A 26346-nucleotide genomic window follows, 5' to 3' on the forward strand; every position below is an offset into this window, starting at 1 on the left:
CATCATCTGCTTATCAATGAGATCATTCGTCTTTTGGATTTTTGAGATTGGCTTATCTCATTTAACATGATATTCTCCAATTTCATCCATTTGCCTGCAAATGCCATGATTTTATTATTCTTTATAGCTGAGTAATATTTCCTTGTATATATATGCCACAGTTTCTTTATCCATTCATCAATTGAAGGGGATCTAGGTTGGTTCCACAGTCTGGCTATTGTGAATTGAGCAGCCATGAATATTGATGTGACTGTATCTCTGTAGTATGCTGATTTTAAGTCCTTTGGGTATAGGCCGAGGAGTGGGATAGCTGGGTCAAATGGTAGGTCCATTCCAAGTTTTCTAAGGAATCTCCACACTGCTTGGAAAGGGCTATTTATTGTATTCCTCAGAAAATTATCTCACATCACCTCTGAGACACTATAGTGAAGATATGGATCATTAATGGAAGGCAAAAACAAATCCTTTGAGCATCATGGCAAAAAGACTTTATTGCTAGCAGGGAAGGAAAATTGAATTCTTATGAAACTTTTTAACAGTGTCTTTGTATGCCCAAACCCAAAAACAGTGTAGTATCATATTTAAGTTCGTCAAGGAAGAAAATATGTGCCATGAATTTCATAACAGTTTATATAAAGCAGCAGATAGGTGATTATGAATGTGCCAGAAATCAAGGAATTTTATTTATATGTGAATTTTGAAGTCACTAGCAGTAGCTTCAGACAACCACAAAACTGGGAGTAACTTCTCAGGAAAAAGATTGGTGAGCCACCAAGTGATTGATGAAGGATCCTTTCAGGAATGTTCCAGCTAATAAGGCCACTGGTTTGTGGTTAAGATGATCATCATGGGAGTTTCCAGTGAACTCAGGAGAGGTAGCACTAGAATTGACACAGTTTTGCAACTATTTGTGGCAAAAATCATTGAGAGCCACTAGTGTCACAACTAGGGAGATACATGGACCTTACATATTTCCTGATAGATGGGTTCAACATTATCTGTGAAGTAGTTCTCCCAAATAATATGCATGGTCTGATCAAGCTTCTGGATCTGTCAGTTTACAGAAAATAAAATGGGGAAAGTGTTCATTGATAGGATGGGGATGCAATCCGGAAAATTGGCAAAATCCAGAACATGGGAAGCTTCACAAAACAATGGGAAAAAGGGAATAAAAGGGGAACTTTGAGGCTAAGAGATTGAGGAACATATCAATTTATCTTCATGCGTGAATCTTATTTGGATTGTGATTTCAGCAACTGCAGATTGAGAAAATTATGCAATTGGGAAAATGTGAATAATAGATTTTAAGGAGCTGATTCATATTTTTAATGTTTCATGATTTTTTGACTTTTTTTTAGTAAGAATACAAAAGAACAGATTAAGAAGTAAAGGTTTTGGTGACCAATTAAAAAGCATGAAATGATGACCAATTCACTTGAGATCTTAGCAACCATATTTGAGAAACAGAATCAGCAAAGAGATTTATTATACAGGTTAAGCATCTCTGATCAGAAAATCCAAAACTGAAATGCTCCAAAATCTGAAAATCTTGAACATTGATATGGTGGCACAAGTGGGAAATTCCACATCCTGACTTTATTTTATGCAAGAAAATTATTAAAGATAGTATATAAAATTACCTTCAGGCTCCGTGTATAAGGTATAGATAAAGCAGAGATAGATTTTATGTTTGGACTTGGGTTCTATCTCTACGATACCTAATTATGTATTTGCAAATATTCCAAAAGCTTAAAAAAATATCTAAAAATCTTAAACAATTCTATTCCCATACAGTTTGGCTAAGGGATACTAGGCCTGTAGGAAATTGTTCATGTGATTATGGAGGCTGAGAAGTCCCACAATCTGCCATCCTCAAACTAAACTTGTCGGGGAGCCATTGGTGTGAGTTTCCATCTGAATTTGAAGTCCCAAGAAGACCAATGTCCCAGCACTCAGGTAGAGAGAAGGTGAATTTTTCCTTCCTCTACCTTTTTGTTCTATTCTGACATTAGGAGATTGGACAATACCCACTTACCCAGAGGAGCCCCATTTGCTTTATTCAGTCACCAGTTTAAATGCAAATCTCTTCCAAAAATACCCTGGCACACACACCTAAACATAATGTTTAAACCAGATACCTGGGTACCCCAGGGCCCAGTCAATTTGACATATAGAATCACCCATCCTGGTAGAAAACTCTTCATTTTTATTTCTCATTCCTGTGTTCTTTTGTCCTTGGGGCTATAAGTGATCAAACAGTAATTTATTGGTGTTGAATCACTGTGGTCATCAAAATGGAAAAGCAGATTTTGCAGTTCAGTAGTGAGGCTTCCTGACTGCTGGGGATTGTTCAGACAATAGGCACAATATTCCTTTTCAATGGATCCTTTTTTTTTTTTTTTTTTTTTACCTCTCTGTTACTGTGATGAAAAAGTGTATGTAAGTAGGATTTCCTGTGGTCCCTTGGACACTCTAGAGAACTTAATTACTTGTTATCTCTAACACCTTTATTCAACTTGGTATGTTTGCTTCCCTGGAACCATTTATGGGCTTATTCTTTCCCCTACACCAGCATTTGAACTACTGCTTTCCTTAATCAGATTTTTTTAAATGTCACCTTTCTTATGAACTTTGCCCCTAACTTTTGCAGTATTCATTTCAGCGTCGATTTGCTTCAGCTGTGAGTAGCTACTTTTTTCCCCTAAAGAGTTCTTAACATTTTCGAAAGTAATTAATAGCAACAACTACAAAATCATACTTGCTGTGACTAGTTCTCATCTGTACTACCTTCTTAGGTTGACAGAAGAGTTGTACACGTTTTACATGATGTCATCCTGGATGGTAGGTAGCTTTGCTTTCCTGATGCACACCAGAAAACTGGGGCTAAAATGACAAGTGACATGCTATGAATTATAAAGGCAATGAAGGAAAGCTGGAATGACCCTAATGGTACAAGAAAGAGGCAGAAGAAGGAAAGGATGGACAGGTTAAGGAGGTATGAAGAGCAGGAAGTAATGAGCTGTGAACAGCAGTATGAGGGATGACACTGTTCACGATGACAGTGACAGCAAACATTCTTCTGGAAAGTTAGGCTGAGAGCTTCTCTTTATCATGGATTCACAGCATCTTTATGAAGTAGCCACAGTTATTTTCTGTGTTGTCTGGATGAATGAAGAGAGCCAATGGGAGATTTTGTAAGCTGATCTGGGCAGAGCCAAGAAAGGAATCTCTCATGTTCTTTCTGGGAAGTGTTATGACTTTGCCCAGTGAGTTTGTTTCTGGAATAGCTTCTGCAAGGATAAATTCTTGTCCCCTCAGTTCTGTTTCTTTGACTTCGTCTCCTGTTTCTTATTGTTCACCTCTTGTCTTTCCTCCCACATTCTCAAATGTGCAATAGAGATTGGCTTTCATGTTATAATTGGAAAAGGCAAAAGCCAGTCTGAAGGTAATTCTGGCCCAGAGGGAATGTCAGTTTGATGTTTAGAGAATTATATTCTTTCTTGTCCCTGAGTTTAGATTTCACTTTTCCATTAAGGAGAACTAACAAGTCAGTGTTGGCCCTGAACTTTCTTCACAATAACTCACTAAGTGGAAGCATCCAGAGCCAGCCCTGGTTGTGAATGTAGAACCCCAGCCTTCTGTAGAAAAAGGGAAGGAGAAAAAATTTGTCTTCACAGGGATCCTTTCTGTTTGGAAAAACCAATTGGACCAAAAAAAAAAAAAAAAAAAAAATATCAGGCACTTGAAGGAAAGAAACAACATCTTTGAGAGTATTATATTTGTGAACATTCTCATCACCCAGAGATTTCCTTGCCAGTTGAAGGAAAGAGGAATTTTCCAGTGTGAAACTATTTTCACATGGTCACTATCAGGGCATTTTTGGTGCAAAAATAGTTTCTGGTCCTTAGTGTATCGACCTTTACCCTTTGAGTCAGATGTATTGCTGTCTCAGCCACACACAGTAGGAGACTTTCCTCTGTCACAGTGTCTTTATACCTTCCCCACAGAAGGAGACACAGGAAAGGAATGTTTGGTTTGAGATGGAATTTTCCATGGCTGAGGATGCTTGAAAACCTCCTCTCTGTGTTTTGTTTCCATGGATAGGGAAGAGCAATTGAGCATCCATTCTCTGATGCTGTTAGGGTTAGCAATCCTTTGATAGTCCTTGTGCTACGATTCCTGAGAGCTTTGAGTCCCTGAGGATATTTGCCACCATCCACTCCAACCCTTATATGTTTGTTTGTTAGTTAATTAACTAATTAATTATTTTTTTGCAGTACTGGAGGCAGGGGCACTCTACAACTGAGCTATATTTTGAGACAAGGTCTTGCTATGTTGATGAGGCTAACCTCAAACCTGCCATCCTCCTGCTTCAGCCTCCCAAGGTGTATAGGCATACACCTTACATGTATTTTTATCCAAAAGTTGGTTGCATTGGGAGATCGATGGAGCTGGAGTTGATGAATCAGTGGCATAAAAGATTTTGGTGAGTGAAACCATTTTTTCCAATGCAGAGGAGCAAGTAGAACTTAATCATGGCAGGAATATTTGGTGTATGAAATCTGTGCTTTTAAAAAAGGAAATTAATTTATTTTAACAGAAGTGATAGAAAACTTAAAGATTATTGTGGCCATTCGTAGTATTTTTATTTTGTAGATTAGCTCTTAAGGTAAAAGAAGATTCTTCATGAAGGTAAAGTGTATGTGGATTCACAAAATGTGGAGGAATTGATAACATAAAGAGAAACATCTGTGTTTCTTAGAAATGTCTGTCCAGCAAATTCCCCAAATGATATAACGATGGAGAAAAATTGGTTGGTAATTATAAGATTTGGTTCAGAGATGTTGAATAATTTTGGCAAATCAGTCTAAATGCTTCTGTTGAGTTAGTTTAAGACATTTTCCAGGCTTTTCTGCATAGAAGACTTGTCATATTTATAGATGAACTTGTTAATTCTGCCTGAGAAACCAGGTTGAATTTTTATTCATTTACTTCTGTGGGTGTTAAGATTTTGCTTCTTGAAAGAGTAGGCAGTCTTTACCCATAAACTCCATCGAGCTTTCTACCACCAGCTTGCTCGAGTAGGTAATTATAGGAAGGAAAACTAAAATTTACGTTGAAGATGGCTCTCCTTGCAGCAGGAAAAATCGTAGCTATAAGTCGATTCCATGTGAAGATATGTAACCTCAATGGAATGTGATTTCTCCACAGCTAAGAAACTATATATGAGGTAAACTACAACCCCTTACTTACCTGCTTGCCATGTTGATTAACCATTCAGTGTCCAACTGGATTCCTTAGGTTTAACAACCCATGCAAGCCAGTGCCTGTTGGTTTAGCCACCCGTGGTCCAGAATCTTATTTTGCAGATGAGCAGGGGCCGAACGGATAGCTGAAGCATCCTTGCAGAGAACAGGGAAACTACCATCTTTTAACCCTGATTTCTGGGTCTGCTCTGAGGGTGAATTTGTGAGGAGGGTCAAGATGCTGAAGATGCACTAGTAAATGTATCTCTCCCTGGAGAAACTTTCCCATTTATTGGTCCAAACTCACTAACAATGTAGTACATCAGAATACCTCAACACTTTTGGGGATCACCAATGAAGACAAACTGAAGAAACTTATCATCCTCCTAGATTTTATTTTAAAGGTTGGTAAGTTCAATGCTTCAAGTGTTGAGACTGTTCATATTGAATATAGATCAATAGTTAAAATACTGAAAAATGCAGATGGGGACTTATAATCTAAGAGGGAGTTTGTTTTTGGTGATGTCCCAGTAAAGACTAGAATATATGCAGTGCGAAAATAGAAATGTAAGTATTGCATACCTATTGTTTTGGTAATTTTGTAACGTATACCATAGTTTTAAAAATTAAAAAAGCTACACTGAATGTTAGTTAAAAGATTCTAGGTATGAAGTAGAAGACAGTTTTGTAGAGTAGTTAAATAAATGTCATGAGCCTAGAGTAAGACCAAGATTTGAACTTAGATCTATCACCTGATCTTAGTAATAAAATGAAGCTAATAATAACAATTTTGTAAAAGTTGCAGAAATAATGCATGCAAATTACCTAGCAGTGTGTCTGGCATATAGTAAACGCTCAGAAATCTTTAACCATAGTTATCATTAAAAAGTGTCCCCATGGGTTTGGAAGGATGAGAGGAGTATCTGAAATAAAACTTTTTTTTTTGTTTTTATTGAGGTGCACAGTGTTGCATGATGTAGTTGGGAAAGCCTCTTTGTTTGCCTCCTGTAAATTTTATCTGTATCTGCTAAAGATGTTGATCCCCTCTGTCAAAGGGTCCTCTCTCTCGCATAGTGCGTTGCATGTACAGAATATCAATGCAGATCTGTGAAAGTCCTGGAAGCACAGGGGACTGGCCCACGGTGATGCTAAGTGAATCTGACATGGCAATGACATGGAGGTTGTCATGGAGGTTGCTGGTGATTAATCCAGGTCACTGGAGAATCACTTGGAAGTGCATTTGTCCTTTCACCTGACCTTCCTACCCCCATAAAAGTGCTTAACAGGAAACTTGGGGTCACCCTCTCCATTTCTCCATATCTTCCAGAACTTAAAATCAAGTGTCTCAACTTTTGGTGATTGTTGATTTGTTAAACATGTAAGAATGTCTTGATGTTTGTGTTAATGGAAGCCTGGAGCTACGCACAATCTTCCTTTTCTTTCTGTTTTCCTATGTCCTTCCCTTCCCTTTCTTGGGCTTGAACCCAGATCCTCTAACATGTCAGGCAGTGCTGTACCACTGAGGTATGCTCCAGCCTTATGTGTGGTATTCTTGATGATTAGTGCAAAGTGCTTCTTATACTGCCATCTGCATTGCACATTTCCTTTTAAACCACTTTTTGTAAGCAAAGATGATTGACTCTGTTCTTCCTCTGTTAAGCACTGCAGATCTAGAGCTCATGAGACAGTGTGGCCAGGATAGAAAGCATTCTGAAAATAGACCCCCCCACACACACCCCCACCAATTTTTTCCCCAAACCTAACTGGTCCTGAAGTCATTGATGATTTAAGCAGTAGTCACTATGTTTCAAGAGATGTTTTGACTCTCCACCTCCAGGCCTGTGGTAGCCTTAAATTTGCTATCCTCTCCTGCTTTGGGCATAGCTGTCACCCTAGCTCAGGAAAATGGAATGCAAATGAGTATAAAGAATTCTTTTATCTTCAGGTGGGAACTTTAAGAGGGAGGGTGTGCTTTGGTATGGACACCTTTTCTTTCCTTTGCACACAGGGAACCTTGAAGGGTAGCTTTCCTAGCCTGGGAACCTCAATGAGAGAAAGGTTGAGCCTCTTCTCCTAAATGGTTCATTCGGATCATGAGCAAGAACACAATGTTATGTTTTAAGTTGCCATTTTGGAGTACTATTTGTTTTTGCCACATAACCGGGTTCACTTAGGAAATCTTGAGGTCAAAAGGAGACTTCCATGTTTAGTGATTCATATAATTTGTTACAGTTTTGGAGAAGGATTTCAATCCCCAGTTCCTGCTGTCATCTCTGTATATCTCTTGTTCTGAATCATGCTGTCTTCTCCCTCTGTCCACCTCCATAATGGCCAACATCATATGGGAGGAGAGACTGAAGGATGTCAGAACTTGGTGCTGGCCTTGCTCATAGATCAACGTAAGAAATCTCCAGGTCCCATCCAAGCTCCAAAGATTCTTCTTGTGATATTCTGATATCCTGTGGCATCCCTTCAATCTATGGAAAATGTCCCTACCTATAATGATAATATATTTACCTGTCTATCTGATCTATCTGATCTATCTATCTATCTATCTATCTATCTATCTATCTATCTATCTATCTATCTATGTATCTATCTATCTAGATGGACATATATAGTCTTTCCAATTTTTAACTTCATTATAAGTATCAAAATGATATAATATTAATGTCAAGTAGGTAAAATACAGTTTTTTTTTTTTTTCCTCCTCTAATATAAAGGTCACAACTGCTGGCTCTATCCTTACATAGCTAGTTTAGAGATTTGAGGACATAAGGTATTATCTTCTTTGTAAAATCATTTCAAGAATAGATGCATGCTGTGTTCATATTATAGGACCTTAAATTTTTTATAATGAGGCATAATAGCACATTACTTTATACATACTACTCAGAGAGAGGTGTCTTCTGTTTATTTGGGAATTTGAAGTGCTTTCCTTAACATTAAAATGTGTTTTCCCTAGTCATTTCCTTCAATCAACTTGATTGTTATATCAAGATAATTATTCATTATTGATTTATATTCCATGTTGTTTTGCTGTTAGTAGTGAATTATGGCTACATAAGGAAGGGTGCTTTTTCCCCTTCCTTATGACTTCTCTTCTCAGTATATAAAGGCATGATACATGGGTTCTGTGATCCAAGCATTACTATGAGATTATATAATTGTCATCACATTTTAGAAGTTTAAAATATTGAGGAGACAAAGGGAGAAGTTGCTTTCTCATATATAGTCAAATCTATATGACAGTATGGAAGATAGTTATTGGTGTACACCTGCATCCATCTTTTAATGTAACACCATGTATGTTGTGCAACTACCCTGTACCTGGTGTTATCAGAAAAATCTGAAAACATACAATTTAAAAGGATGCTAGTAAACTAGTGCAAGGTAGACAGCTCTCTTTAGGGCAGGACCTGACCCCTTCATTCACACAGCTCTGGCACATGGCTAATACCAAATAGCTAGGAAGGGGGCGTGTGGACCTGGCACCTACAGCTGCCCAACACCACCAACAGGTGCTTCATGTAGCCTCCCCGGGAGGTTCTGCTCCTAACTGGATGTGATGTATTGCAAAGGCTGTAGCTAGGGAGGTATGGAACCCGAGCTAGTGGGAGTGGGGTTGGTGTAGAACTGGGGGTGGGAGGGATAGGGTGACAAGTTCTGCCTGCAGCAAGAGCAGCTTGTGCAAAGGCACAGTGGCAAGGCTTATGTGGAAAGAGGTGCACTGTGGTTTTCATTTCCTTCGGTATCTGTTTATTTGGACTAACATCATTTCTATTGCTTTCCTCATTTTTCTTGGTCAAGAGTGTAAGGTTGTGACTACCACTTGTCAGAAGAGGTCACGGCCTACAACAGACCACATCTGCATTGCGTGTAGTGTGTGTTTTGTAGGTCTCTGCTTGAATCATGTGCAGATCTGTATCTTTTGCACAAAGCGTGTGTGCACATGTGACGGGTTGATCGGACTTGGCATGCGATGTGAAAGGATCTATTCAGTATTTGTTGAGACTCATGCATCCCCACAAAGGAGAGGTAAATGTCGGTGGTGTCCCACATAAAACACGAAGCACTAAATAATATTGAGAGAGCCTTGCAGAGCCCTCCACAAATAGTGCATTAATGTCAAGGAAGTGTTGAGGAATTCCCAGAGAGCATTGTCGTTCAATAATGACCGTTATTTATCACAGATGTGCATTCTGTTTGTTCACATTGGGTAATGAATGACCTTTCTGTTTCCACAGCCAAGGCCAAACGGACCTCTGTTGATGCTGGTGCAGGCTGGGGGCTATTTATCATGCCTCACTTAGCCAGATCACTGCCTTAAAGGATGCCACCCGGGAAATACTCAGCTTATGGGATCAGGCCACGAGAAAGCCTTCATGGGTTAAATACTCCAAAAGCAAATGCTGACTCTCCCTTCCTTCTTGCTTGTGAGCATCCATCTCTCCATCCATCTCTCTCTCTCTCTCTCTCTCTCTCTCTCTCTCTCTCTCTCTCTCTCTCTCTCTCTCTCTCTCCCTCTGCCCCCCTCTCCCCCTCTCTCTCCTTCTCTCTCCCTCCCTTCCTCCCTCTCCCCCCTCCCCCCTTCCCTCCCACCTCCCTTCCTTTCATAACAAGTCATCCTTACTAGAGTTTTTTTAATTTTAAAGCTTCTTTTTTTTTTTTTTTTTTTTTTTTTTTTTTTTTTTTTTTTTGAGTTGTAGATGGGCACAGTACCTTTATTTTGTTTATTTTTATGTGGTGCTGGGAATCGAACCCAGTGCCTCACATGCTACCACTAAGCTACAACCCCAGCTCCCTGGTAGAGTTTTCATCAAGACCCTTGACAACTGGGACAGGGAGAGTATATTAGTGTATCTCTCCATCTGAAGTCTATTTCCAGCATTGATGGTACTTGTAGGATTTGGTCCCTGTTTTGTTGTCATATACGATAGCTTTATTTATTTATTTATGAAATCTTCTATTATCCTTCAAGTGAGAGACATACAGTTCAGAAAAATCACCCAGTAATGTTATTTGGTGTATCAAGGTTCTGAACTTGGAATGAAAGGAGAGGACATGCCTGTGGTTTTATATGGGGGAGGTTGACTTAAGATCTGCTTAGGGCTCTTTGCTTTGCATGCAACTGAAGAGAATCCATGTTTTTGTTTTTGTTTTAATAATGCCATTAGGTTCCATGGGGCCCAGATCCTGCAAAGGAGGAAGAGAAACTTTTCTTCTAATGATTTAAATACTGCAATGTGAAGACAACATCTTTGTCACATAGAGTAGTTGTCCTTAAAAGTTAGATTTACATCAGATGCTGATCAACTTTTCACTTAAAAATGCTTTTAAAAGCCAGCTCTGAGAAATGCTGTGATGTCATCTGGCACAACCCTGGGAATTATGCCAGTTCTAGAAATCTGGGTAGCAAATCGGAATTGCCATATTTTTAGAAACTTGATGGTGTGAATTTTGAGACCACTGTGCTTCAGAATTGGCTGGTGTAAGTGATGTTACTCCCCTATAATACAGAGTGCTATCATTTTTCAGGTTAAAATGTTTAATTTAGTGAAGTGATTGTATTTCCACCATTAAAACCAAAACAAAAATTCCTTCTTTCAAAACCAGAAAAGAAATCTCTCCTTCCCCTTCCTTGCCCTCCCCTCTTTTCCTGGCCTCTATTTCTCCATCTCAGGTTTGCTGACTTTTGACAGATTTATTGACAATTTTTTCTCCATCTTCAACTTATTTAAAGCTGGTGTTGGCTCTCTTGATCAGGGTTACATCATAATTTGTGAAGCTAAAGTGAAGTTTATGCTTTGTTTTCACTCATTGGCATCATTAATTTTTTTTAAAGACCCAGTGAAACAGTTGCTGGTTTAACACTTGAAACTGTAGCTTGATATTAAGTATTTAAAGAACATCAGGGGAATGATGGACATTTAGCTACAAAGTATATTTCTTCAATGATATGCATGCTTAATCTCCCTGAGCTAAGACCATAAGTGTATCTATCCTTGTTTTATGAAGGGATCAAATTCAGGCATAACCCAGGATGCTCCTAATTGATGGTGCAGACTTTTCCACTGAAATATAGTATTTATGGGTATATACATCTCTCTCACAACTTTGGAGAGGGAACATCATATGCATTTATGGTAAAAGAAGGAATCAACTTTTAAGAATTGAAACTGAACAATTTTATGTCATGTAACTTGCATAAAATCATTGTAACTTTTACTTATTGTAAGTATACACACATGAAAATTTTGTTCCCTTTTTTTATTTTGTGTGATTGCCCTCCCTATTTTTCCTTTTTTTTTTTTTTGTCCCGTCCTTTTTTTTTTTTTAATCTTCTATATCTTCCCTTTCTTGATACTCAATCCAGGTGGAAATGAAATTAAACTCAAGCCACTATTCATTCTTCAGTCCTAGATGGCATCCATCTGTTTCCTTCTTGCTGTGTTAATCCAGTTACTCTACCTACAGGTGTTTCTGTGCTTTTATGACTTAGTAATTTTAGGAATGGATGAGCTGGGTAAAGGTCAGTGACCATTTTAACAGAGCCAAAACTCTACCAAATATGCTTTTCCACTGGGGACGGGGAAGAGATCATTTTGAATAAGAATTGTTGGGCGTTTAGATAAATAGCTAAACCCAAATAACCATATATACATGTACACATATGATAGATATTGATGGTAGTAAAAGTTTCTAATTGCTTCAGATGAGAAGACCAGGAAAATTACTGAAATAGAAAAGAGGATAAATTTCCATTTTCATCATTTATAACTATTCTAGGTGGTATGTTTTTTAAAAATAATTTAATATTTCTATAATGTTTCTAGATGAGGGATTATATTTATACTCTGATTTATACATTTGTATCTTATAAATATCCCAGAAAGAGTCAATCAAGAAATTATATCTGCCAAAATACGTGTAATCATGTTGTTCAGTCAACAAGCAGGAGGAGGTGCTTTGCATGCACAATTCCATGCAAATGAATTCACATTTCCATTTAGCTGTAATGGGCATATTCTCCCCACAGCTGTGCTTTTGATTTTGACATGGTGATAGAAGCCCCACTTTCAAATTATTGGATTTGAATCTGGAGTTTGGAATGTTGAATTAGCTGCCTAAAATAATAGATTAAAAAAATAAAAGCATTATCAGTTGCCAGGCACTGGTTAAACTCTTTGCCTGTACTAATTTGCTTAATTTTCATTGCAACCCTAGGACGTAGGTATGTTAGAACCTTGAAAAAGAGTCTACAGACAGAGAGAGGTTAGGCATTTGGGCCAGGATCGCACAGCTGGGAAGAGAATGGACAGCACTTAAAGCTGGGCTTTCTGGCTTTGGAACCCCCACTGCTGACTACAGTGGTGTTTTGCTTGGAGTCTCGGGCCCTCATCTCATTTTATCTCATCTATTTCCCTCTGAGTCCTATAGGGTCAGTATTATTTTCTTTATTTTAGGGCTAAGGAAACAGACTCAGAATCCCTGACAAAAAAGAATGGGTGTGCCTCCGTATCTACCTGCTTTTTAAAATTTTTTTAGTTTTGCAGTGCTAGGGATTCAACTGAGGGCCTCACATGTGCTTGCCAAGCACTCTGCCTCTGAGTCACATGCCCTGTTCTTACCTGCATCTTTTTTCTGGGCAGGTGGAGTAGAGTTGGCCAGATATGTGGGTAGAGTCTCTTGAATGGAAGTTTTTTAATGGATTCTCCCTATTCTATAGACTTTAATGGCTTCAATTTTATAGGACAATTTGGTACATCTGTCAACTTAAGCGTGCCAATTTTTGATATAGCAAATCTGCTTAAAAACTAGTAGAAGAAATCTCTAGAGCTGTCACTGGCTTAATTGAGTCCCCCCCACCCCCAAATTTAGATTTTATGCTTGGGTCAGTGTTTGTGGCAGTTCTAGCATTAGGGGGCCCTTGCAAGGACATGCCCTGCCCTCGTGGATCCCTTAACCCTTGCTGTTTTTCTCCCAGATTTCATTCATTAAGTGTTGAAGTGTTTTTTAGGGTTGCTTATCTTGGAAAGGAGTGCTCCATCCAAATGTTAGATATTCTCATCCACAAGGTTATGGGTTTTCTTTATTTCTCCTCTGTATTACTACTTCAATTAGTCACAGCACAGTTACTTGATATGATTAATAAAGTAGAGGTCAGCTTTAGACCTTCAGGAGGTACTTTTCTTGGAAAGTAAACATCATAGATAGGTTGTTCCTATTTTCCTTCTTTGAGATTATTTGCCTAAGAAGACAGCTGCTTTGAAAGGAAATTATTTGTCATCGCATCTTCTTTTGACATGTTGCCTCTTTTGAGTCATTTCTTCACAAAAAAGTCTGCAGTTAGTGTTAGATTGAGCTTTGATAAACATTGGTCTCAGAATCATCTGAAATATTTATACTATCAAGTATGTTCATAAAGCTTCATTTTTTTGGCCTTAAGATGATTTTTCTCTCAAAGATATTCTCTTGGTAGGGGGGCAATTTAGAGTACAGAACTTTCTTTACTGTTGAGCTTAATTTATTTAAAAACCTGATTCACATGTGAGGTGCTAATTTTGGTTTTCATTCTGAAAGTTTTTTAAAGTGGTCATATCAGGAATCTGGGTCTCAGGATTTAAACAGTTGGATTTTATTTCATCCAGCTTGTCAGTCCAAGCCCATAAAGGCTTGCTTTTGTAGGCTTGTTATTATTATGTCATTGAATTTGTTTCATATTATAATCTTTTACTTTGCTTTCCATCTTTAATTTAGCTAAACATAGAAGTAAAATCCTAATACCCCTGAGATCCAGCGTTGTAAATGTCAGATCCTTTGAGAGATGATTTGTACTTGTGTTCCAAATGATGCTGTCCAGCGTGGTGGGTTCTGGTGTGTCTGTTGTTGAGTGAGATTCAGGCTGCCTTGCTTTAGGTCATTGCTGTGACTCTGCCTCTCAGTTCTGAGGAGGAATCTGCTCTTAGATTCTTACATCAGCTTCTGGTCATTCCTCTTCCTCTTGTGCTTGCCTCCTCTGCTCCAGGCTCTTCCATGAAAGGTGAAGTCAGTTTTCTTCCTTAATCAGATCATGCCATTGCTGTCATCCGTGTCCTTAATGATCAGCCTTGTTGGCAACCTCAGGTTGACCTCAGTGATTCTTGAGCCTACTCTGCCACCAAGATGACTTTAAGAATATGATAAAACAAAACACATACACACACATGTTCCTCGGCTCTGCTGTAAGTTAATGGGTGTCTCAAGCATTGAGCCTGATCCATGACCTGAGAGCTGTGTGTGGGAACCACTGGCAGTTCTTCACCTTTGCAGTCTCTTCTCTGCTTTTCAAATCATTGATCTTTATTTATTATAGAGTACACCTCTTGTGTGTTCCATATACTTGCCCCTGACCTCTGGGGAGTGGGCATCCCTCCCCTTTTTCCTTGCTTCCTGAGTGTGTACCACATTTTATAGGTTTGGAAATGGTCGACCTGAAAGTCTTTGAGATCATAACATTCTAGGGCATGGCATTAGTCTACAAGGATGGTAGGCTTTATTCCTGAACAAACCACTAGTCTTTTACCTCACCTGCCAACTTCATTTAGGAACAGTGACCAGAAGTCGTGGCAGCTGCTATTTAATGTGATCTTCTACCTTACAAACACATTGCTTAATGCCTCCTAGATATTGCTGAAATCCAGGTTTGACATGAAAGGTATCAGCTATCGTATTGCCATCACTTTATAGTTGAAGAAACAGGTGCAGTATGAATAACCTGCTCAATATGGTGCAGTTTGTATGTAGGCGAAGTTCAGTATGAATTCAGGTGTCTTTGACTTTATTTAGACCTTGTGCTTTTGACAGGTACCCAGGAATACCTCCTGAAATGTATAACAGTGGAAGACAACACAGTGTGACTCACAAGCAGGGCTCCCTTTTGCCCACGCCTTGCAGAATACTAGGGATGCTCAGGTACCAGACTGCATACAGATACGCAGTCTGAAAGTAAGTTATCAATCAGGGAGGGGCAGGGCATCTTCAAGATTGGATGAGTGTCTGAGTTCAGCCTTAGATTTTCAGCCTGACGAATTGTCAAAAATAAGTGAAGGCTGGATGCTGTGTCACATGCCTGAAATCTGAGTCTTAGGAGGCTGAGGCAGGAGGAAAATGCATTCAAAGCTAGTCTCAGCAACTTAGTGAGGCCCTAAGTAACTTGGTGAGAACCTGTCTCCGAATAAAATATTTTTTAAAAAGTGTGTGTGGCAGGGGGAGCTGGGGACATGGCTCAGTGGCAAAATGCCCCTTGCTTCCGTCCCTGGTACCAAAAGAATGAAAGAAAATGAAAACACTAATGCCAAGTATTAGATCATCTATGACAAAATACCACAAACTGGGTGATTTAAAGAGCAGAAATTTATTTCAGAAGGCTGGAAGTTCAAGATGAAGGTGTTTGCAGGTTTGGTTTCTCCTGAGGCCCCTCTCTTGGTTTGCAGAAAACTACTTTCTTGCTTTGTTCTCAGTTGGTCTTTCTTCTTTCTCCTCATTTATAGAGGCATCTGTCCTTTATGATTAAGGCTCTACCCTTATGACCTTATTTAACTTTAATTGCCTCTTTAACTTAAATAATTGGATTTAGGATTTAGGTTGCATTTGCACTTTGGTGCAAAAGTGATAAGCAATCAGTGAAAACTGCACTGCAAATCTTGAATCTTGGTGTTTTCTAGGTTAGCAATATGCAGTATGATACTGACCCAGGATGCTGGACAGTGGCAGAGAACTGCCCCCTCTAGTCGCCATTTGATCATGATGGTAAATGATCTAAACTACTGAATGCTTGGTGTTCAAAGATGGGCGGTTCTGTAGGTTAGGTGTACTAAATGCATTGGCAGCTTATGGATTTATCAGGACCTAGCCTCTTGGTAAATCAAAGAGCATTCATACATTCACCTTAGAGTCAGGGCCTAATATCAGAGGAAGTGAAATCCCTGGATAGATAGGATGGAATTGGGCCAGGAAGCCAGGTTTCTATGACAAAGGATGAAGGCACGAGAATCATTGTCCTGCACTTAGTATCTGAGGCTTGTAACTTGAGAAGTTTTGCTGTTGGATTGCCTATCTGAGAATTGTTTTTATGTGAAATGATGGAACCTGGAAGTTGGATCTGACTGTAGTTTCAGGCCACTAAAAATACACAGATATATGTACTGTTTTTTCTTCCTTTTAATCCCTTTGAAAAATGCCTTTTGGATGTAATTGCAAAATCAGATTGTCAAATTTAACTTCCATTTAATAAGTTTAAGCATGCCTTTGAGATTTCTATGTGCTAGACTCAGTAAATTTAACTTTCTATAGATGATTGGTCTAAAGCAAATGAACAAAGCATTCAGTGTGATATTCTGACCCACATGGTGATTAAACCAGGCTTTCCTTTAAAAATTCTACATAGTTGGCTGGGATTGTAGCTCAGTGGTAGAGTGCTTGCCTAGCATATACAAGGCACTGGGTTTGATCCTTGGCACCACACATAAATAAATAAAGGTATTATGTCCACCTACAACTAAAAATATTTTTTTAAAAATTCTTCATAGTGGTTTATGGCTACAAATCCTGTATATAAGAATGATGCCTTAAATAAGGGATGCTTTAATTTTGCTGTGTGTACTGGACCTTTTGAACTAAATATCCCAAGTTAGAAAAACTTTATAGGTGATCAAATTTTATCTCAAACCACCAGAATATCCCATTTCAATGACTGAACAAAAAAAAATGAGGTACTGAGTGTCCTCATCACTCTTCTATTTTCTTCATTTGTTTTCTGTTGCTAAAATTGTCATTTGAATTAGTTCTTGTCTTGTGTTTCTGTAAATAAAATTGATAGCATGTTATTAGTGTCTTTGTTTCCAGAATTCTGAGAGTTTACATTTAAAAATGAGCTATATAAAATCTAAGCTTCTCATGCTTAAATAGGCTGGTCTTTAAGTGAACAATAGTGTGAAGTTAGCAGATATTAATTAAAATGTCTGGAAAACCAAAGCTTTATGTATTCAATAAGGATTGACAGAAGTGTGTGGGTTTCTGATTTATTTGTTATTTGCAGAGAATTTTTAATGTAAGCAAATCAGAAACCAACAAGGTATATATACCTCCTTAAAGATAATAGATAACCTTTCATTCCTGTGCTTTAACGTAAGAAACTTTGCTGAGAAGACATTTTAGAAGAACTTGTTTTTATTGGTGGCAAGAAAAGCTCATTTGATGTGTGAAATATATTTACATAACTCTTGAGTTGAGTACACCTGAATAATATTTACCTTTAGATAGATATGAGTTTAGCCTTTGTAGAACAAATGTTATTTTAGATGCATGGAAAGCAGTAGACACAAGAGAATGTTCTGTGGTATTGTTTTGTTTCTCTAAAAATATGTCCAGCTGCTCCTGGAAGCCCTAGATCAGCAAGGAAGATAAATGCAAAAACAAACCAAAGTCAAAGAGTAAATGTTCTCCAGCTGCCAGAAGAAACTTCTAAGAAGGACCAGCTTTAAGAGCCACAGTCTGAATGACATGCCTTAAACCAACCTTGACAGAATTAGGGTTTGAACTGCAAAGATAGGAATTTGCCTTACAATGCAATACAACCTCATAAAGCCACATTGCATTCTTGTTTGAAAAAAAAAAAATGCTTTAAAATATTTTTGATGAGATTTATTTTAAGGTTATAGAGGCCACAGGTGCTCAATAGAGACAAGTTAGAAAACAAAATTTTATAGAAATGAAATAACAGTTAAATCAGGAAAAAGAAGTACTTTTGGCATTTTGTGCATTTTCTTTCTGTTCTGTTCTCCCATGTCCTACCCTTTCATCTCCCCCCACCCCCACCTACACAGCAATTTCTTCATTAGAATACTCACACCCCTCATATACTAGGTTTATTTTGTAATCCTAATGCATTTGAGTTGTCTGGATTTTATGTGGTACTACTTCTTTTTCCTCCAAAAAGCTGCTATTAAAACAACTGTGTATTTCAAAATTCATGGAGTTTTATAATTTAGGGAATACAGCACACATTTGTTTATGTCTATACTTACAGTTTGTATGCACATATAGATTTAGATGTGTGTCTGCATTTTCCCCTTGATATGATATAAGTGTTTCCTAGTAGTATTTAGGTCTAGACCCTTGAAATGGCAAAATCACATTATATAATTATGTTTTAATTGATAGGATTTTGCTTCAGTTAGTCATTGCTATTGCTTTTAATCTTGTGACTAAATATAGGTAACTTTCTTAATATTCTTGGCTACTTCTCTATTTAAATATATAGAACCCATTTTAATCCATATTCTTATAGTTACTAAATCTTTAATATGTAAAATAGAGTTGGATACCCATCTGTCTTACACACTGAATTGAGATCTGGGCAAATATTTTGTATCATTATAGGGCAACAAAAAACATGAGCTTTTATCTCAAAGTAAGTGATTTAATAAGCAGTTAATGAGTATCTAATGAGGACGATTTGGATTTTATTAGAAATGATGGCAGAGTGTAAATTGTGTAAGGCTGCCTTTCTTGGGTCATGCCAGTCTGAACTCTAGAAATAAAAATATTCCTTTATTCATTAAGGAATCTTTAAGTGGCCTGTCACTCTGTGTGGGCACTATTGGGATAGGATGCTTTTTACATTTTGGAGTTTACCTTGGAGAGGACAGGAAGGCCTAAAGACAGGCAAGATGCAAGGATACAGGATATGGGTAGCAGAGGTATACCTTTTTTACTAAGTTCAGAAAAAGTTAAAAAGCAGATCTCATGCATTATGACCATTATAGAAGTGTAAGCAAAAAAAAAAAAAAAAAAAAAGTTGAAGAGGTGTTTTATGTGTAACTGACAGTCATGTTATAGTGGCGGGATAGAGGGGGACCTTAGTATTTGAAAAACCTTTTGCTTCTAAGTCAGATGGTTGTTGAAAATACAGGAGTTCAAGCGAGGACTTCCAGTAGAAAAGAGAAAAATTAAGATCCTATTGCTTTCTTTTTAGTGTTGTGAGGTTTCTTTCTTTCTTTTAAAAGAAAGAAGGGGGAAAAAATCTTTGTCCTGTAGGTATAAAGTCATTACAGGGACTAATGGGGCATTGAACTAACCTGAGGTACAAGGTTGACTCTTTTTATTGAGTCCTTTTCACTGTCAGGTCAAACAAGATGTAATTAATCTCCACCTCCACTCCCATGCTGCTGCCCCCAAGAGTTATTTTCATGGTAAGGAAGTGGTACCTCAAAAGAGCCATCACTACTTTCCATCCACTCCAATTTACTAAGTGAAATAAGCTAAAAGTAAGGGAAAAAGAGAAAGCTATGGAGTGGTAAAGTTGCTCAGTACCAGGCACATAAAGGAAGATCTATGGATGTGCCAAGTACCAGGGGGGCCTTTACTGTGTCCAATAGCAGTCTTCTTCCTGGCCACCTCTGCCTGAGATTGACTTAGGAGACATGATCTTCCTGAGAGGCTATTCTGGGGTGTTGGAGGCAGAGGATGCCAGAACACAAGATTGCTTTTGGGGGTGCAACTGGAATGAATCAAGTATTTTTTATGGGTTCAAGGAGGAATCATAGACTCCCAGCCACATGAGAGCCTGCAGCTGTGTCACTGAGAAATGGCAAGAGTTCTGTGGAAGGTGAAGCCCACCAATGGGAACTGGATCAGAAGGCTGTGGCCCTCTGGATGCCCAGGCCCTCGCTTTGTACATGCCAAGTCTGGTGCTTTCAGATCCCTGTTGAAATGCACAGTACTAAGGCACAGTACTGAGATAGTTAGGATTGTTACGGGAACTTCCCTGTTGAAATCTTTTAAAATTAGATCTAGGAATTGATGCCTAGCTTCTAGATGAATCCAATCAAAATATCAGGATTTCAAAATTGAAATTTGATCACCTGAAAAAAAATATATCAGAAATATAGGAGATGTACACAAGCCAAAACAAATTGGAAAAATAACAAAATAAGTGGCTGAAAGTGTTTGATACGAAAACTTTGTTAAGGCTACAGCCGTCTAAACTATGAAGTCCACGGAAAACTTATACATGGTTGTTCATAATTGTCAAAGATGGAAACAACTGGAATGTCCATGAACTGGTAAGTAATTGTGGTACATCCATGCCCGGAAATCCACCTTGACAATAGAAAGGAACTTATAACAGGCATGACTCTCAAAAAACATTGTATTTTGTGAAACAAGCTAGACACTATGTGATTTCACTGATTCAAAATCATACAAAAAAATAAGCTATGATAATGAAGATCAAATGAGTGCTCTCTAGGAACCAGGGCTAAGGTGGGGAAGAAACTGACTATAATTTTATGATATAAGGGAATTTGAATGGGGAGGTGTAAGGGAAGTATTCTATATTTTGCTTTTAATGCTGGTATTCCAATTTTATTATTTTACTAAATAAACAAATTGTACAATTAAAATGATTAGATTTTACCTAGGGCAAATTATACTTTAATTAAGTTGGCATAAAATGAAAATGAGAGGTCATTAGGGCTCTTACCTTGCTTGTGGAAATTATGACTAAATGGAGAGTTTGGAAAACTGTTCCTTCCATAGAATATAATTTTCCTAAACTGTTGATGTAAACAGAAAATGTTGTTTTAATTCACCTAAGTTTTGCAGTATTTTAGGTGCATGGAATTGGTAACTTGGAGAACTTTTATTTTGTAGAAACATCCAATGTTTTAGAGATTTTTTTGCTCTACAGTCTCAGGTACCAACTGTTGCAACTGATGAATAGTATGTTTTACTTTAGCTGTGTTTGAGAAAGATTTGAGCTAAGATTTCAGCATCGTAAATGAAAAAACTCTTTCTGGTCAATGAAATCTTGCTGATAGAATAAATATTTGGGGTATGGTAATAAAAATGTGAGGGAAATTGCCCCAGAGATTTACCTCCTGGATTTGGGAAGGACTGTAGAATCTGGGAACTGCCAAAGTTATTAAAATACCTTACATAAATGCTTAGTCACCTAAAATGCTGCTTTTTCACCAAAACTTTTAAATTAATTTTCCCTACCATGAATTGTCTCAGTATATTCCCTGAGGATAAGTTTTATTCATTCATTTTTCTCTCGTTTTTCATTTGTACATGAGTCTTGTTTCTAGGTTCTGTATACTGTTTATATTTATTTTGTAAGTGTGTGTGTGGTACTGGGGATTGAACCTGGGGTGCTCTGCCATTGTTCTACATCCCCAATCCTTTATTTATTAATTTTTTTCAAAGAGAGAATCTTGCTAAATTGCTGAGTCTGGCCTCAAACTTGCCGCCTTCCTGAGTCAGCCTCCTGAGTAGCTGGGATTACAGTTGTATGCCACAGTGCCTAGCTTTTATTGTGTTTTATTTTGACAATAACATGCTGCTTCAGATACTAACTTTACAGTATGCTTTTTCTTGTAATAAGAACATTAATATTTATATTTGATGATTTAAGTTTTTTTCTGGTGGTTCCTGCTTCATATGAACTTGGACATTTCCAGATATTGGTGGTCATGTAGCTCATCAAATTTTAAATCCACATATGCACTAAAACTGGCTTTTCTTTGCAAAATGATCAATGTGAAGCTGAGAAAGAAGAGACTTTTTTGCTAGGCATGGTGTTGTCTATCTCCATTGATTTGGGAAGCTGAGGTAGGAGAGTCAGGAGTTCAAGGCCAGCCTATGCAGCTTAGCAAGGCTTTGCTCAAATTTAGCAAGACCCTGCTTAATGGACTCCGGGATGTAGCTTACTGGTAGTATGCCCCTGCATTTGATCCCCGGTTTTGCCAAACAAACAAAACCAGGAAATAAAAAAGAAAAAAGGAAAAAAAACCCACAGACATTTCCTACAGAGTGGGAAGCATTATAAATTAGACTGGCATGACCCAGTTGTAAAAAAGATGCCAGTTATTTCATGAAATATAATTTGGATATTCTTTTTTAAAATTTTTTTGAGAGACATTTATTTTATTTATTTATATGTAGTGCTGAGGATTGAACCCAGTACCTCATACATACTAGGCAAGCACTCTACCACTGAGGCACAACCCCAACCCATAATTTGGGTTTTCATTTGATTCGCAATGTCTTATGCATGGGTTGATATGCATAGCTCAGTGGTAGGTTCTCAGATCTTAATGGTTCAACACATTAGAAGTTTGTTTCTAATTCATGCAACGTTTAGTACAGGTGTGTCTGTTTACTAAGTTTCCCTTTGGGTTGTCATTCAGGGACCCAGGCTTCTTCTGGGTTGTAGCTCTGTAGCTCTGGTGTCCCCAGTTAGCTTCAGAACATTATATGGTTCAGGCCCAGAAGTAATGCATATTGCATGTGTCACATCCATTGTCTCAAACACTTTTGTAGTCCACACCTTCACTGCACTGAGGGAGTTTGGGAAACTTCATGTATTTTGGTGTGTGTGTGTGTAGTTCTGGGGGATTGAACCCAGCCAGGGGCCTACTTCATGTTGGGCAAGTACTCTACCACTGAGCTATACCCAGCCCTCCTTACTTCATCTTTGTCATAGGGAAGAAAAACAAATTTTGTTGTAGCAGAAGAAGCCTCTACTGTAGCATATTTGAAACATATCCTGTATGTACTTAATAATGTCATTTGACTTGGTTCAATGTAGGCCTGCAGTATCTTTCTTCACTAGCCCTGATATAAAAGGTGACCAGTGTAGTGAAAGTAGATCTGTACCATTTCCCTTGAGGACATTGGTGACATTGAGAAGTCCAGAATGAGGACTCAAGCCAAGCATTGCTGCTCACAAGCCTGGCGAGAGAGCATCCATATGTTTTGCAGGGGATCCACCACCCTCCAAGTGTGGCCTTCCCTTCAGGCACAATAGAGAATTTTCCTGCAGCTGAGTGATGGATGCACATGGAGGTGATGGATGTTTGAAGCAGCAGGTTGCTAACCTCGACTGTTTGGGATTAAATGTGGTATAGGGTGTAAGGATTATTTGAGAGAGTGTACTTGAACGGTCTTATTTATCTCTTGCCCTTTTCAACCCAGTTCTGGTTCCTGTAAGTGTATTTATCAAATAAAACTAGAAATTTCAATCCCACAAAGAAAACTTCAATTAACTTCCATTTTTTTTTTTTGTTCACTCCTCAGGGTTGGTGTGTTGTACAACCCAGGGGGTGCCTCTCATAGCACCTGTCATGGAATTGTGTAGTGACCCAGGTTTTCCTGTCCCACTCTTCCACACTGTAAACTGGATGATTTTATGTGGTAATTTGCCTGTGGTTATTAACTCATACAACTCTAAGAGTAAAACCTGTATTTCACATTTCCTTTTGACCAAATGATATGTCAGGATTACCAGATAAAATATAGAATGCTCAGTTAAATTCCAATCACAGAAAAAGGACAAATAACTTTTGGTATAAGCATGTCACAGATACTGACTGGGACATTCTAAAAAAAATTACTGTTCCTTGATCTAAACTTTAACTTGAGTTGGACGTCAGTACTCTGATCTGGCAACTGTAGTTTTGAAAACTATTTCATCTCACAACTTTAAATAGACATAAAATGGCTGCATCATGTAGGGATAACTACATGAAAAATTGCAGTAGTTGGAAGGTTTTGTTTTTTGTTTTTTTGTTTTGGGGTGCTAGGGATTGAACCCAAGGACGTTCAACCACTAAGCCATATCCCCAGTCCTTTTTATTTTTTATTTTAAGATAGGGTCTCACTAGGTTGCTTACAGCCTTGCTGAATTGCTGAGGCTGGCTTTGAACCTGAGATCCTCCATTCTTAACCTCCTGAGCTGCTGGGATTACAGGTGCACCACCATACCTGGAAGTTGGAAAGTTTTTTGACTTCATATATACTAAGGCAAGGCTGTATTAGCTTATTTCGTTGTTCCTGATCCTATTAACAGTGTTTGGCACACAAATGTCCAATATCCATTTCTTTTATGGATGTTGATAAATAAATGAAATTCAGTTCATTCATTTTGTCATTCTGTTACTTTTAGTTTTGTCACACTCCACAGCAGTTGAAGGGTCTTGTAGATGGCGCTTGTTACCTGTTCTTCTTTTGTGTTTTCACAATATTAGTGATTTGAAAGACACTTGGCAGATACCTGGTAGGAGATTTGTTGGTGAAATATTCAGTTGTTTTAGTGGGTGCAAACACACTGATGGATTATTTGGTTACCATCTTGAAATTTAACAAAGAATTCTAGGCTACAGATGAGGACCAACAGCCTCACAGCAAGGACTATTAAACTGTCCTTTGCCTCTTGGAGCAAACGGTAGAGACTCTTTCTTTAGGCAGCCAGAGGCAGATATCTCCAATGGAAAGTTGTCTATTGATCTTATATTCCAGGAATCTGAAATAACTTTTCAATTTTCCGCTCAAAAATCCATGATGTCATTTTAAAAATAACATTCTTTATCTTTAAACTTTCATGCAAAGGTATTATTTGAGGTAAAACTCTCTTCTAAGAAATGTCTTCAAGGAACACATTCAGTCTAATGTTGTATATTGTGGGAGATAAGGTGGGGTGGGGGGAGGTGTTTTTGTTGTTCCTTATGTTAAACAGGGTGCACTTTTTATAAGGTACCTCTGGAAACTATGAAATGATCATATAATACAGTGTTTTTCATTAATTTGTTGGTTCATAAGCATATGTATAAGTTGTCCAAAGTCAAATGACAGAGAGGTCCTGGGAGAGAGTTTTTTTTTTTTGCAATCCCAACCTATGTGAATTTGGATCCTTCATGGGATGGACCATTCACTTGTTCTGTGACCTGGAGCAAAGTGCTTAACTTTTGAAAGCCTCAGCTTATCTGTCCAACAGGGATAACAATGGTGATTGTTGAGAATCTTGGAAGATCTGTATAAAGCACTCGTTTTAGTGTCTAAATGCTCTGCAAACTTGATCTGCTATATTTTATTACTTATACAGGTAATGTTTAAGAGATAATTATTGTTACATTGTTACGACTTAAAACTACAATAGCAAGTAGTTAATCCGTATGACAGCAATTAATATCTGAGTAATGAATTGTCTTCCTGTAAGAAATAGCTAGGCAATTAGTCAACCATGTGATTATTGTGTGTCCCAGGGCACTTTCAGAGTTAAATTGCAAAGGGCAGAGCTAGCTGGTGGAGCAGCATGGCAGTCTTTGGAGTCAAAAAAGACCTACTGGGAGTCACATCTTGATTCTGAACCTGTCACTTATAGGCTTTTGGACCTTGAATGCATTGCAGGTTCTTTCTTTTCTCAATCTGAGCTTCCTTCCTGGGTAGTTGGTGGTAGCAATCATTCCTGTGCGTGGAGCTTGCCACCAAGTCTGGAACAGAGCAAGCTTTGGTAAGAGAACACAGTGAAAGAGACCACATGTTAGCCATATGAATGCTAATAAAATGCAAATGAGATAAAATGAAAAAATTTAGTACCTCCTTGGTTAGGTTGAATTTTACCCCCCTTTCCCTTATATGCATGGGTTAAAGCCCTAATGCTCAGTAGCCCAGAATCCTGGAAAATAGAGTTATGGAAGATAAAATCATTAATATGAAATGTCACTGCAGTAGTATAGACTCCTAATCCAGCATCTTTGGTGTCCATACAAAGTAGGGAAATTTTAGATGGAGACACTCAGGGAGAGCAGCATATGAACTTGGGGTCAGGGTCCAGGATCGTGTTATCTACCAGCCAAGAAGTGCCAAAGACTGCCAGCAAACAACTACCAGAAGCTAGGACCAGAAGCTTGGAACAGATTTTCCTTAGGACCTCAGAGGGAATCAACCTGGTCAACACCTTGATTGCAGAATTGTGAGACTATATATTTCTGTTGTTTAAGGCACCCAGTATGTGGTACTTGGTTAAGGCAGGCAGCCCAAGAATATTCAGTGCACCCAACTCAGCTAGTTGTATACAAAGGGCTCATTAGCCACCTGCAACTACCATCTTGGAAAGTGAAGATATTGAACATGAGGAGCGCTGTAGAAAGTCCCTGTGGGCAAGATTCTTTTGGGGAATCCAGGGTGTCTATAGCCCCCCAAGCTCCAGCTTCAAAAAAAATTGGGAGGATTGGAATGAGTTGTATGACTTATATTCTTTTCCCTTAAATTCGGA

At 38.2% G+C, this 26346-nt stretch overlaps 1 protein-coding gene across 5 annotated transcripts in view; it reads left to right on the forward strand.

Moving 5' to 3' along the window:
- The window catches only part of PTPRG (protein tyrosine phosphatase receptor type G), a 718545-nt gene that overhangs the window by 250408 nt on the left and 441791 nt on the right, over positions 1 to 26346 (forward strand). The window contains exon 1 of one of the 5 annotated variants that reach the window (XM_079114372.1): positions 22379 to 23486. The exons of the other annotated variants lie outside the window; for them this stretch is intronic. Within the exon in view, the coding sequence (XP_078970498.1) occupies positions 23417 to 23486 (70 nt within the window). The 5' untranslated portion in view covers positions 22379 to 23416. Of the gene's footprint in view, positions 1 to 22378; positions 23487 to 26346 lie in introns of those variants that run through there. 5 annotated transcript variants of the gene reach the window in all.

The sequence above is a fragment of the Sciurus vulgaris genome (assembly GCF_902686455.1).
Source record: "Sciurus vulgaris genome assembly, chromosome: 16".
NCBI classification, from domain to species: Eukaryota; Metazoa; Chordata; class Mammalia; order Rodentia; family Sciuridae; genus Sciurus; species Sciurus vulgaris.